This window comes from Dromiciops gliroides, chromosome 6 (genome assembly GCF_019393635.1).
Source record: "Dromiciops gliroides isolate mDroGli1 chromosome 6, mDroGli1.pri, whole genome shotgun sequence".
Taxonomy (NCBI): Eukaryota; Metazoa; Chordata; class Mammalia; order Microbiotheria; family Microbiotheriidae; genus Dromiciops; species Dromiciops gliroides.
In genome coordinates, this window is record NC_057866.1 from 207,994,511 (window position 1) to 208,009,615 (window position 15,105).

At 44.3% G+C, this 15,105-nt stretch overlaps 1 protein-coding gene across 1 annotated transcript in view; it reads left to right on the top strand.

The window, feature by feature from the left end:
* Window positions 1–1,859: 1,859 nt before the first annotated feature.
* STOX2 (storkhead box 2) overlaps window positions 1,860–15,105 on the top strand; it is a 337,214-nt gene continuing 323,968 nt past the window's right edge. Inside the window, exon 1 of the mRNA XM_043970549.1 lies at window positions 1,860–2,037. Coding sequence (XP_043826484.1) covers window positions 1,860–2,037 — 178 coding nt within the window. The remainder of the gene's footprint in view (window positions 2,038–15,105) is intronic.

The window sequence follows — 15,105 nt, forward strand, 5'->3', positions numbered from 1 at the left end:
CTTAGCTCGGTGGCTAGAACATAGTCATTCAGGTCTTTATACCTCCCACCTGGACCATAGTACTAGCCTTACTGATTGGTCTTCCTAATTTTACTCCCCCCCCCATCTCCCCTTCCCCCATCTAGCCCTTTCACCCTTTATTCACTGCAGCTGACAAACCGATATCCCCAGAGCACAGATTATGCTACCCCCCCCCCCCCCAAGATTCTTCCCTTGCTCTCTATTGCCTCTAGGACAATATACAAACTTCGGTGTTTCCTTTATAATCCGGCTCCAACTTGTGTCTTCCAATTTTTGTCAAATCCCCCCTACTCCCGTCCCCACCCCCAATCAGAATTCCAGTCAAACCGGCCTCTGGCTGTTTTCTCATATAAGATCATATATTTCTCTCCTCTGGGTCTTGGCACAGTCTGTTCCTTTGCAGGTAATGCGCCCCCCCTCCTTTTTTTTTTTACCATGAACTCTTGGCATCTCTAGCCATGATCAATGCCCAGCTCAGGGGCCGTCTTTTCTGATCCTTCCAAAATTACCTTGTACATATTTGTATTTTCTTATTTGTCTACATACTAGGTTTTCTTCCCCCCCCCCCCATATATTTAAGAGTCCCTTGGACCAGCACTCCTTTGCCTTGTCTCCCAAGGGGGGGTAGCACAGTGCCTGGCACATAAGGGCTTACTTGTTTATTGAATTGAATTATCCAATTATATACCGGTGCATGTAGGTGTTTGGGGTTGGAGAAGAAAAAGATTGGCTCAAATTCGATTGGGATTCGATGCCAAGGTCACCCTAGTTGAAAAGTCGGAATGTCCGCTGTTCTCTTGGGGAGGTGAAGTGTGAAGCTGACAAGCGGTATGGGGGCGAGGGAGGAGACCGGCCAGACGCAAAGCTTGGAGCGATCTCTCGGGGGAGTTTAGCTTTCGAATAAATGCTTTCTAATGTCGGCTTGCCCTTCTCGCCCTCCCTCCCCCAGGGCCTCCTCCACCTCTGGGGCTACCCCTAGCTTTGGATTCCTACGGTTAATTCCAGGAGAAGAGAGGTTTCCCCAGCCTTTCTACAAACTGCCCGCCTCCCCGCCTTCCTCTCCGCCCCCTCCGCGCGGAGTCAGCGAGGCGCCGAGGGCAAGGCGAGGGCGCCGAGGGAGTCAAGTTTGTGGGCCGATGCACCCGGGGACCGAGGGTGGAAGATGAGCGCGGGCCAGGAGGCCACCCCGAGCTGGAGGTAACTTTCAGCCGGCTGACTCCCCTTGACCCCAGAGAGGCCTCTTCCTTATCCTGGGAATTCCTGGCATGGGGCCAGAGAGTCCGGGAGGGGGGTAGCAATCTGCGCCCCAGTTCCCTGGGGAGCCTCTCTTTTGGAGCAGGAGGAGAGGGGGCCGCAGTTACGGCTGGTGTTCCTGGGTTGGCTGCAGTTAGGGTCGCCCAGCTGGGGACGGGAAGAGACGGGACGGGAAGGGAGCTTTTGGGTGACCTCCCTCGTCTGGGGAGGGGTGAGGGAAAGGTGGTGCTGGTGGCCTGGGTGTCACTCCTCATTTTGTTTTGCAGCCAAGTGCCCAAACCCCGTGGCTGCAGGAGGGGGAGGCGACGGTGAGAAGGGACCCGGCAGCAGCAGTCACCCCAACAGAGGCGGGGGCGATGCCTCAGAAAATGGATAAGTTTCTGCAGATCGCGCCTCATTCCCTAGCCATAGTCCTGAGCCAAGCCGGGGGGCCGCCGGCGGCGGCGCCGACTTCAGCCGGAGCGGAGCAGGGGGCCTCGGCCCCAGCGGCGGGGCAGCAGCAGCCGCAGCAGCCGCCCCAGGGCAGGCAGCTGGCGCGTCACCACATCGGCTACGAGATCTTCGCCGACTTCAAAGCGGAGAACATGCAGCATTTCTGGAACAAGAAAGTGACGGCCGCCGTGGCCGAAACCTTCTTCCTGGGCTGGATTGACGAGCAGGTCCTGCTGATCCAGGGCAAGGAGGAGCACTTGGAGGCGCTCCGGGAGGGCTGGATGCGCCGGGCGCTCAAACCCCCCACTGGATTCCTCATCCGCTGCCTGGGTGAGTCTGGGGAAAACCCCAGCTGGGGGGGCCGAGGTGATCTGAGCCGCAGCGAGTGCCTGGGCTGGAGGTTTCAGGGCCCGGGGAGGGGAGGGCGATCCGGCGCCTCGTGCACGCTGGGGTTCTCGCCTGCCTGAGGTCAAGATGAATGCTGGGACTTGGGTGAAGCCCACCATTCAATTCGACAGTTATGAAGCGCTTACTGTATGCAGAGCATCTTGTAAGGTGCTGACGACAGGGCTGGTAGTGGTCCGCCGGGGAGAAGTGGGATATTAAGTTTAGCCAAGATTTGGCTCCAGAAGTTTACATACAGTGTAATTAATACGGGGATAAAGGTGGATGAGACGGAGTGCTGAATTGGGGACTGGGAGATTAAAAAGTTTACCAATGACACGACCTGTGGAGTTTACTTAGAAGGATGAGCAAGAGCCAGAAGTGTGTGCCCAGCTCTGGAGTAGGTGTGTGGTATGATGTGGTATGATGTGGTGTGTGCGTGTGGTATGTGCGAATGTGTCTTAAAAGGCTAAGTGTGTACTCAGTCCCGAGGTAGTTGTGTGGTGTTGTGTGGTATGTGTGTCTGTCTGTCGCAAGTGTTTACAAAGTTTAGCCAAGACTATGGCCCCGGAGTTCACTTAGAAGGATGCGTTTTCCCAGCCGTGGGGTCGTGTGTGTGTGCGTGCGTGTATGTGTTTGTGTGTGCGTTCATTTGGTTTCAAAGTTTAGCCAAGACGATGGCCTTGGAGTTTACAGCCTAGTCCAGGAAAAGTATACACATGTATGATCACAACACGCGGTTCCATTCAACGTGGATTGCGAAGCTCAGTGCTTTTGGAGGTCGGAGGTGGGGAGGCGTCTATGGTCCTGTATGTTGTATTCGCAGATGTAAAAAGAGTGAGTGATCGCTGGTTCCAGTTGCTCCGCGCTGCCTCTTTGCCCTCTCCTGCCCCGGTACAGGGGTAGAGATTCCTGCTTCAGCCCCCCCCCCCCCTTCCTTCCGCTCCCAAGGTGAACCGCTCTTCCCCCTCCCCCATCCCGGGACCTTTGAAAGCTACTTTAGTTCTCTGAGGGAGGGGCTCCGGGCAGGCGGGGTGTGGGAGCTCCTGCTCCTCGGGCTCAGGTTCGGGCACAACCCCCCCCCCCCCAAATCCCGCCGCAGGGCGGTGCTGGCTCTGTCCAGGTATGGCGCCACCCACCTGGCCAGTTGTGCTACTGGCTTGTCGCGACTCTAGCATTCTTTGGAGTCTGTGAGTTTTTCCTTTCGAGGGGGTGTGCGCACCTGTGCGCTCTAAGACCCTAGATTGTGGTGTGAGATTGAGGTGTAGCTCAGCCCGCCCTCCTCCTTCGGTGACAGCCCCATTATTTTGGCCACTTCACCCCTGGGGCGGGGGCGGGAGGGGGGCGGTTTGCTGGGGCCTGATTTCTCCCAACCTCCTTTTGGAAACGGGTTAAGCCACTCACTTGGTTCCTAAGCGCCGTGTTTCTATAGTGACACAACAGAAAACTTCGTTCAGAAGGTATTCGACTCTATCATATCTTAAGAGTTTCCTTTTGTATGTATTTGTATGTATGGGGTTTTGGGGGTGGGGTGGAGTGTGGCGGTGGGGGAGGAAGGCAGAGAAACCTGAACCCCAGCGACTGAAAAAAAAATGTCGAGGGAGGTGGTGGTAGTCACAGGGACATGGCAAACACCGCGTTGCGTTGAATTGTTCCTTGTTGCACAGTTTGAAAATGCGCAACAAACAAAAAACCCGCATCGCAAATTTCCCTTTTTTATATAAAGATTTTTATACTTTGTACTCAGTTCTCGAAACTTTAATAAGCAAGTTTAATATAAACTTAAGTGGAGATGTGTTTTTTGTTTTTGTAAGGAAGAACTCCTTCCCTCCTCATAAGCAGGTGAAAGGGACTTTCATTACTTGTAGAATGTGGGGTCAAAAGTTCTGGGTCTTTCACCATCTGGAGCTTAACTGTACTTCTCACCCTTCACGGTCCACGATCCGTGGAGTGTGGACAGTATTGTGGCGCTTGTACTTTCCCATGTGTGTATAATAATCACGGTATAGTTTTTCTAAGTGTTTACATATGATAAGTTTTTTTTAAAGGTCACACCTGAGCTGAAGAGAGAAAAAAAGCTAGTAAAACCTGTGCTAAATCTCCCCTGTAACCCGTGAAGAATTATAAATGTTGCCTGTTGAACCATCTTGGGCTCAGCAGAATTATTATTTTTTTTTTTGTGAGGCAATTGGGGTTAAGTGACTTGCCCAGGGTCACACAGCTAGTGTTAAGTGTCTGAGGCCGGATTTGAACTCAGGTACTCCTGACTCCAGGGCCAGTGCTCTATCCACTGCGACACCTAGCTGCCCCTCAGCAGAATTCTTAATTGAGTCTCGGTAATTGAACTGAAGTAATTTTCTTTTTAAACCCATTGGGTCCAGATAGTTTCAAGGTTAGAAAGTAAGGATAAGGCATCATAGAATTTTTGAAACAGAAGGAACTTTAGAGATCAGCTAGCTAATCCCCCACAGAAGGGAGTGCTTAACCGGGGGTCTGTGAACTTGATTTTAAAAATATTTTAATAGCTGTGTTTTAATATAATTGCTCTTCCTTTGGGATCCTATATATCTTATTTTAGATGTTGAAAGTCATTCTGAGAAGGGGTTTGTAGGCTTTGCTAGAGTGCCAAAAAGGGTCTAGGAAACAAACAAATAAAAAACAAACAAACAAACAAACAAAAACCCTGTTTAGATCTCTTTCCCTATGGGATGCATTGGATCCCTTCTACAACTTTATCAGCAAGTAGCTCCTCTCTGCTAGTGCTGGGGAGCTCTCTACTAAATGAATCAACTGATTTGGTTTTTCTTATATGTTAGGAAATTTTCCCTTATATTAGACTGAATTTTACATCCCTGGTGCTAGTTCTTTCTGGATTTAAGGCAAATAATTGCATTCCCTTTTCCACATGACAGCTCTTCGGACGACTGTGAACAATGGATCCTTCTCAGTCTTTTTTCTTCCGGACTAAATATCCTGAATTCCTTCAAACTATCCATAAGGCATAATATTAATTGAATTTAGACACAGCCTCTGGATATGCTTCATTTTTATCAGTGAACTAAATAAATTATTTTTAAAAAGTAATAAGCATTTTATTTAGAGTTTTGAGTTCCAATTTTTATCCCTCCTTCTCTCCATCCCCTCCCCACTCCCTGAGGTGGTAAGCAGATAAGGGTTATACATTATACATTATAATCAATCACTTTTGTCATTTTATCAATGTACTAAAATGTAGCATCCAGACAATGCTCTAGATAGGGTATGAGCAGTTCAGAGGAAATGTTGCCTTCTTTGTTCTGGTCCTTTCAATTTAGCAAACATTTCTTATGAGGGGCACCTACTCTAGTAGATAGAGAGCTGGCCTTACCATCAGGAAGAACTGGGTTCAAGTTCTACCTCTGTAATTTACTGGCCATGTAACTCTGAATAAGTTACTTGACTTCCTTAGTACTCTGGACACTATAACTTGAAGAGATTGTGTGGTAAAGGGAGGTTCTACATCCTGAAATTCCATAGACCCAGTGGGTAGTGCCTAAACATTTTTTAAAAAGAGATTACTATGTATAAGGCATATACTGTGCTAGATACTGAAAGGGAACAAAAGGAAACAGTTCTATGCTCCAAAAAGTATCTTCTAGTGGAGGAATGAAATACATGTTATCTGCATAAAAATTAATTTCAGCAGGAAGATGATATTAACGACTAAGGGGAATCAAGAAAGGATTGTTGTAGAAGGTGGCCCTGGAGAGATGCTAGAAGTCTAAATGGTCAAGGCTAGGAGAGAATTTATTTCAGGAATGAGGATAGGGGTAGGTAGAGAAGGAAGGAAAACCTCTTTAAAGGAATGGAGAAGGGGGATGGTCTACTGAATTCAGAGAACAGCTAGGAGACAAGTTTTACTTAAGAGGAGTGATCATTAAATCTGGAAAGGTAGATAGGAGCCCAGATTGTTATTAAATGAAGGTGGAGGAGTTTGCATTTTGTCTTACAAGGCACAAGGGGTCCAAAGCAGATTTTTGGTGAATAGGGGAGTAACATGGACAGGCTAGTAATTTAGGAATATTAACTTGGTAACTATATGGATGATAGTTTGGGGAGGGGAGAGTGTAGCAGCTATCTTAGAAGTCCATGGAGATCTGGGAAGTAACTTGGTGGAGAAAAGGGGAAAGAGGAGGGGGATTTTGTGGAAGTAGAATCAACAAGACTTAGCAACTGATTGGTTATAGAGGCTGGATGAGGCACAGAGAGTCAAGAGTCAAGGATAATTTTGAGGTTTTTTTGTTTGTTTGTTTGTGAGGCAATTGGGGTTAAGTGGCTTGCCCAGGGTCACACAGCTAGTAATTGTTAAGTGTCTGAGGTTGGATTTGAACTCAGGTCCTCCTGAATCCAGGGCCGGTGCTCTATCCACTGCACCACCTAGCTGCCCCAATTTTGAGGTTTTGAATCTGGGTGACTTGATATATTGGTGGATCTCTCAATAGAAACAGGGAAATTGGAGAATGGATGGGATTTGGGTGGAAAATAAGTTCTGTTTTATACATGTTGAACTTGGGATACTGAAAGGACAACTGGGGAAGAGAGGGGGAGATGACTCAGGGTGCAGCTGGTGTTATAGAATTGGAATTCAGGAGAGTGATTAAGGATAGATATAGAGATTTGAGTCATTCCGGCGACTCTGGACCTACAGAACCTGACGAGCTCACTTTATGAGAATAAAGAGAAAAAGAGGAGCTGGGATACATGAGTGAGATAGAGATGATGGATCAGCAAAAGAGATTGAGAAGGAATTATCAGAGGTCAGAGTAGCGGCATAGACACTAAGGGAGAAGAGAGTGGAGTGACTGATGGTGCCCAAAGACGCTCATAGATCACTGAGAAAAAGCCATTGGTTTTGGCAGTTAAGAGATTATTGATTACTGTGGAAAGAACAGTTTCAGTTAAAGTGGTAGGTAGGGTTAGAAATCTTACTGAAGTATATATATATATATATATATACACACACACACACACACACACACACACACACACAGAGATATGGATATAGATAGATAGATAGATAGATAGATATGTATAGATATAGATAGATAGGCAGACCCATCTGTCTGTCCCTCCCTCCTCCCCCTCCCCCCTTAAGGTTTGCAAAACACATCTCATTTGACCCTCACAACAGCAAGCTTGTGAAATCAATCAATCAATCAATTAATCAATAAACATTTATCACCTACTGTATGCTGGGCACTGTGCTTAGAGGTAGGTGTTATTATTCCTATTTTCCAGGTAGTTGGGGGACTTGTCAATTAATTCAGTCCTTATAAGCATGCTCTGCTAATGTAATTCCCATGGAAATTTCAGAGCATATGAAGGATTGTTTCTGGTCTACAGGTAAGGAAACTGGCACTGAGTGAGCCTAAGTCACTTGCCAAGCGTCACACAGTCCTATAGTGTCTGAGAAAGGATTTGACTGCAAGTCTAGAGGACTCTCCACTCTACCACTTATATTTTTATTAAGGCAGTCTAATAGCAACTGGTTTTATTTTGTGTGTTTGGGGCAACTATTTTTATTTCTACAATGTTCCTCTTCTGTTCACCTTAATCACAATCTTTATTTTTGGATGGAGTACTCATGTGCCTGAGATTACAGCTATATTGCAGTATTGATTTGTAGATTTATATTTTGCAAATTTTTTCCATTTGGAAAAATGTGTTCACACGTGTGAACACGGCTTGGTAGGAATTAAATAGTTGCTTCCTTCCCTATTTGGTGTTCCATGTTCCTATCTTCCATGTAGGTGCCTTTGAGCAGCTGCCTCACACCATTGTTTTGAGGATCAAATGGTTCAAATACTTAGAGGGCACATAGCAGGTGTTTAATAAATGTTTATTCCTCCTCTTCCATGTTAATATCTATCTACCTATGTATGTATGTATGTATCAAATAATCGATCAATTGATCGATCTATCTGCCTGCCTGCCTATCTACCTACCATCCATACATCAACCTACCTACCTACCTATCCATATATATATATATACACACTAACAAATGAACAAAATACTGTAACTGAAATAATGTTGGTTGAAATGCTTTGAAAGGCAAACAGCCTGGTGAATGGAGAGCTAGACTTGAGTCCTGTCTGTTACACATATTGGCTGTCACCCTGGGCAAGTGATTTAACCACTCAGTGCTCTGGGCTACCCTCAGAGACTCCAGGTTATAGGTGAGTTGGAGGGAGGGAGTGCCAAAAAAAGACAATCATACTGAAGTAAATAAACAATCCAGGTAGCCTGGAGATAATTCAAGGAGCCTATCTCTCCAGCTGGTTATCAGTGCTACCTTTTCTGTTCTTCTTTGGCTGAGGTAAGACTAAAATCTTCCCCTATCCCATCACCTAGCACCTTTAAGCCACATCTTATTGGGAAAAGGGAAAGAGTACTGGTTGTGGAGGCAGGGGACCTGAGTTCAAATCCTACCTGTGTCACCTTAGACAAGTCACTTTGACCCTTCTTGAATCTCAGTTTCCTCATCTGTAAAATAAGGGTGTTGGAATAACTGGCTTCTGAGTTCTCTTCTAAATCTACTTCTATACAGAAATTGTATCCAACTAAACATTCATATTGGAACAATAAATAATTACTGCCTAAAACAGAAATAGATGTTGGACAAAGGGATACAATGCAACCCATTGTGGATCTGGCTTCATGTTTGGGCTGCCTCGGAGGTCCTGATACCTACCTATCTTTACAGTAAACTTTTTATGTTTGAATTTGGTGGTGATCTGATCTCTGTCTAAAATGTGGCCATGAAATATCATTGGCTATAAAAGATCTACTTGAAATGATCAGTTCTTAATTAATCTGACCACTTCACTGAATTCTTCTCTGAGCATTCCGGTCCAGCCATGCTCATTCCTCTTTTCTCTGGAATTCTTACATTGTTTGCTCCATATGCCATGTATTTTGCACCCCCTCCTCCCCCAAATCATATGCTGTCCAGTGTTTTCTGTGAATTTGTTGAGCCCTGCCCAATGAGATTATAAGTCTGAGAGCCAGGGCCAAGTTTTCTTTTCTGCTTCTTATAGTCCCTTAAAATTGTGCTTTTGACTCTACAGCTCAACTGCCATAGAAAGACTTCAGGTCCAGTAGGGTCTTAAGACAGCTAGGTGGTGAAGTAGATAGAGCTTAAGACCTGGAATCAGGAATACCTGAGTTCAAATCCTGCCTCAGACACTAGCTATATGACCCTGGACAAGCCACATAAGCTTGGTGGCCTCCGTTTCTTCATCTGTAAAATGAGCTGGAGGAAGGAAATGGCAAATCATTCCAGTATATCTCTGCAAGAATATCTTCAATGGAGTCACCAAGAATCAAGTACAACTGAACAACAGCAACAACAGTTTCTTTCTTTCTTTCTTTCTTTCTTTCTTTCTTTCTTTCTTTCTTTCTTTCTTTCTTTCTTTCTTGCTTTCTTCTTTCTTTCTTTCTTTCTTTCTTTCTTTCTTTCTTTCTTTCTTTCTTTCTTTCTTTTCTTTCTTTCTTTCTTCTTTCTTTCTTTCTTTCTTTCTTTCTTTCTTCTTTCTCTTCTTTCTTTCTTTCTTTTGGTGAGGCAATTGGGGTTAAGTGACTTGCCCAGGGTCACACAGCAGTAAGTGTCAAGTGTTTGAGGCTGGATTTGAAGTATTTTTTTTAAGTATTTTTTTTTGTTTGCTTTGTTTTGTGGGGCAAAGAGGGTTAAGTGACTTGCCCAAGGTCACACAGCTAGTAAGCGTCGTGTCTGATGCCAGATTTGAACTCAGGTCCTCCCAAATCCAGAGCCAGTGCTTTATCCACTGCACCACCTAGCTGCCCCTGAGGCTGGATTTGAACTCAGGTCCTCCTTAATTCAGGGCTGGTGTTCTATCCACTTCACCACCTAGCTGACTCAGCCAGCAACAGTTTCTTAGGAAATTGAAGAAACCATTTGTGAATCTGTTGTTAACATTCCACAACACAGAGTTTTTCAAGGAAATGTGTATATTCAAGAAAAATAAGAATTCACATCATTTTCTCATATGTTGTTAAAGGCTTATGTACATCTCCATCATTTAAAATATGTGAATATTGTTCTAAGCCATAGAAAATGTAGGAGTAGAATGTTCCTGTACCGGAAACCGTTTTAGAAAATAGTTTGAAAGTGAAGTGTAGGAGATGTTTACTTTGTGGTTTGTTTGGTAAATAACACACCAAATAAGACTTACAACCACAAGGATCAGAGTGAAGGAGCTCAGATTTTTTTCCATTTTAAACCGTAGGAATGTAAATGAATGAGGGATTTTGATTCCAAACAAAAAATGCAAGATGGCAAAAGGACAAAATGGGCCTTGTACAAACTGACGCAGAAATGTGTGCTGAAAAAGCCTTTATTTTGGTTTTGCCCAAAGGAATGTTTCCTTTCCATTACAAAGTGATTCTGAAAATTGGAAATTTAAAAGCAAGATATGGGGAAAAGTCTCTCCAATACAAGTTACACAATAATCCCTTTATTAGTGAATTTTGTGGGAATTATGCAGGGTTCATAGGTCAGGGAGTTAGCTTATTTCTCAGTTACCACAAAGATTTTTTGAAATAGATTGTTATTATTATTATTTTTTTTTGTGAGGCAATTGGGGTTTAAGTGACTTGCCCAGGGTCACACAGTGAAATAGATTATTATGTCACCAGTCCTTCAGAAGTAACCCCTCATCCACCTGACACTTAGGCACTGAGTGCTTTCTACACACATAGTGTTGTTGTCCGTTAGTCCTTGGTTTCAAAGAGGACAAATGGCATCATGGGGGTGATGTCTTGACTTGTGTGCGAATTGTGCATGAATTGGATTTCAGTGAGGCAGAGTTGTACAAAGTCACGAGCTCCGCTTTCTGTCCCAGAGTTATCAAAGTTCAGTGGTAAGACAATGGATGACCTTGGCATTTTCAGTGTCAGACCAAGTTCTAAGGGTCCTCACAGCACTTGCTTTCCGGCTGCCTTCTGGGCTGTTGGAGAAAATTGTTCTCATTCACACCATTCCACTAGGGAAAGTCTTCACATTCTTGGGGTAGAAATCTCTCTAAACTCACCGACAAGTCTGAAGCCCTTTTTGTTGCCCTCAACCTGCTTTAGCCTGTCAGCTGAGAAGATTTTACCTGAGTGTAGCCAATACACACACTACGCGTCTTTCTTGCATTCGTAGGTGAATATTGGGTGACAGGTGGACACCAAAGGTGGATAAGCAGCCCTGAAAAGGGCTCAGCAAGCCTCATGCCAGAGGGCTAGACCTCTCTCCATGGACACCCCATACTTACCTATAGCACTATACTGGGCATGTGAAGGTAGCCGGTTTGTCTAGTGCATCAAACTGGACTTGGAGTCAGCAAAGCCTGAGTTAAAATCCTGACTCAGGTACTAATTATGTGACCCTGGACAAATCACTTATCCTTCCATTTTCTCATAATAGCACCTACCTCCCAGGATTGTTGTAAAGATCAAAAGAGACAACATTTGTAAAGTGCTTTGCCAACCTAAAAGTACTATAAAATGCCAGCTTTTGTCATCATGGTGGTGGTCTTCTTCTTCCTCTTCCTCCTCCTCCTCCTCCTCCTTCACCACCACCTCTACCACCCACGATCCACTACCCACCACCACCGACATGGGCTCTATCCTTGAAGAGCTCAGAATGTCGTATTAGAGTGTCCCAGTTTTCTCATAAAAAGTAGAAGAGTGTTTAAAAATGGGATCAGTACATAGTCATAAAGCATATTTCAAATGAGTTACCTCTGTTTAGGGCTAAAATTCTAGCTAGACTGTCTAAAATCTAATGAGTGGTCGCCAATAAATTATAAGCTTTAGCAAGAATTAGACTTTTAAGCATTTATTAAGGAGAATAAGAATTTGATAAAGAGAGAAAGGCCTAGATTCCTATCTATTAAAGGGAGAACGCATTTCTAGCTCCATTCTCTGCCGGAGTCCTCAGGAAAGAGCTTGAGAAAGAGCACCAGTCTCTTCCTTCTTCCTCCCACTAGTCAATGTCACCTCCTGACGCCAAAGAAAAGACTCCTGGTCTTGCCCTCAAAGACCTCCGCTTCATGGGTGGAACTCTTCTACAGTAAGTCTCCAGCAGGTGGCGTCATTCCAATCGTTACACCTTATTAAAGTCATAGATAAATATTTTCAGAAAAGGTGCACCAGATTCATGGTAATAAAACATTTTAGATAAAGCTTCTGTATTCAAGCAAAACCTTCCTGAGAAGCCCTGAACTGGATGACTCAGAATCTATTGCTGTTTCTACCTCTCCTGGCTCCCTGAACTTGGAGTGAACTTGAACACTTAAAGCTTGCTTTCCCAGGGTTTATTGGGAATATTAAAGAAAAATTCTATAAGGATTTAAATGTACAGATAATTCATCTTAGATCCAAATATTGTGGAGTTTTTTGGGGGGAGGGAGTTCATTATAACTAAAGTATATTTAATTTAGAAGTGATGAAAACTTTTCCAAGAAGTACTTGAAAGGTTTTGTGAGTTTGTTACAGAAGAATCTACTTACAGTATTAAAGTCTCTCTGTAGATTTGGTAATTTACAAATACTTCCTCACATTCACTCCCATTAGTATGGGAAGTATTTTTACATTTTACAGATGACAAAAATGAAATTGAATTCTCACTTTAATGGATGACCCAGAAACGCCACAAAACCAAATGAGGAAAATGAGGTCGAGAGTGATCGTGGTTTGCTAAGAGGTGGCACAAACCCCAAGCATGTGAAAACTTGCCCTAGCAGAATGGGCAGATGAGAAGAGTTTGTTCCAATGGCCAGGAAGGTGGCTGAAGCAGGCTCTATGGAACGCTTAGAGCTTGGTTAGGCATTGAAGACACCAACGTCATCAACTGCATGCCAAGCCGTCGACAGTCATTTAGACTTTTGTCTTGACACTGGACCTGGATGACTCTGGAAGAGGGAGTGAGGCTTATGACACTGTGCAAATTTATCTCACTTAAGTCCAATTCATACATGAGTCAAGACTTCATCCTCTGGGGCAGCTAGGTGGTGAAGTGGTAGAACACTGGCCCTGGAGTCAGGCAGTCCGAGTTCCAATCCAGCCTCAGACACTAGCTTTGTGACCCTGGGCGAGTCACTTAACTCTGCCTTGGGAGAAAAAAAGAACCATCATCCTTCATGTCACAGGTTCTCTTCAAAAATGAAGGCTGAACAATAAATGGCACAAAAGGATGCAAAGACCTATCCTCTTTCTCTCTCTCTTCCCTTTCTCCCTTTCTCATGCACACACTCTGCATCCCTAACTAGCATGCTCTCTGATCTCCTCAAGGTTACAGTAAAAAAACAAAAACAAAAAACTTTTATCTTACTTAGAATTGTTTCCCATTATTGATTTGATTACCTTGAAGACCAATCTTCAGACTAGATCACCAACTCTCACACTTACATACTTGTTCAAACAGTTTTCAGAGTATATACATTTAACACTGTTCAGTTAAGTACATAAGAGATTTCCCCAACATTTTTCCCCACATTTTTTGGGGGGGGGGCAGGGCAGTGAGGGTTAAGTGACTTGCCCAAGGTCACACAGCTAGTAAGTGTCAAGTGTCTGAGGCTGGATTTGAACTCAGGTCCTCCTGAATCCAGGGCTGGTGTTTTAGCCACTGCGCCACCTAGCTGACCCCTCCTCAATATTTTTAATGCAGAAATTGTAAACCTGATCCTGACATTAGAAAAGGAATGAGCTGTTTGGATGAAACCTAGATAAGACCACCAAAGCTCATTTATTAATTTGAACCCAACTTTATACAACTGCAAATATCATTAGCAATTAATCAACTACCCTTTTTTCAAGCAGGATCAAGTCATAGGACCATAGTTTTTAGAACTGAAAGGGATCTTAGAGGTCATCTCCTCCAATTTCTTCCCTTTTCAGATGAGGATACTAAAATCCTGGCAGATTAAATGATTAGCCCTGGGTTACATTGATAGTAAATTGGGAATGTAAGAGCTAGGATTTGCATTCTTATTGTAAATTCTTCACTCTTTGCTTACTGCCTACATGGTACTTTTTGTTTTTGCAGGGCAATGAGGGTTAAGTGACTTGCCCAGGGTCACACAGTTAGTAAGTGTCAAGTGTCTGAGGCTGGATTTGAACTCAGGTTCTCATGAATCCAGGGCGGGTGCTTTATCCATTGTGCCACCTAGCTGCCCCCACTACATGGTACTTTTTATATTTTCATTTAGTTTCAAGGCAAAATCCTATTTGAATTCTGTAGCAAACGTTTTAAATTGCTACTAACCACCAAAATGCTCAAAAAATGTTCTTCCCCCCCTCCATTCCCCATCTATACCTTGTCAGTATTTTCCACTGTTAACCACCCTCACTCTGCTGTTATTTATAACCCCCTTGGCTTCTCTGTCACTGCACATTGTCCTATTACCTTCCTTTGTTCTGGCTCTGTCTTTTCCCCTTGGCTCTTTCTCTACCTAACGTAGGCATCTCCCCATCCTCTGTCCTCTATCCTCTTTTCTCTCTATTCTTCCTTTGCTGTCATAAACCCCCAAGGCTTTGGTTCTCACCTCTGGATAATGTCCTCGTCTCTTTCTCCCTCTCTAACCTCCCAAGCTCAAAACCTTAGCTTTACATCCACCTGAACATCCTGTTGCCCCTTCAAACTCGGTAACATGTCAGCCTAATCAGGAAGACAGGTCAGCTGATTTGTATAGCAGGAAACTAGCAACTGTTGCTTGTAAGTGGAATGAGGGTACCAGCCCCTTTCCCTAGGAGACTTCTTACTAGTAGCTTCCAAAGGCAGAGAGAATCCATGCTTTGGGGCTGGAGTTTCTAAAGCAGCCTGCATACTTCAGACCTGATGGTGGAGGTAGGAGGCAGAGCCAGAGTTAGGGGAGAGTTCTCTTGGGCAGGGCAGTGTAGCTCTGGAAAGGTTTTTTTTTAAAAACAGGGTGCTTTCTCTGGGTATCAGTTTGTGCTTCTTTGAGTTGT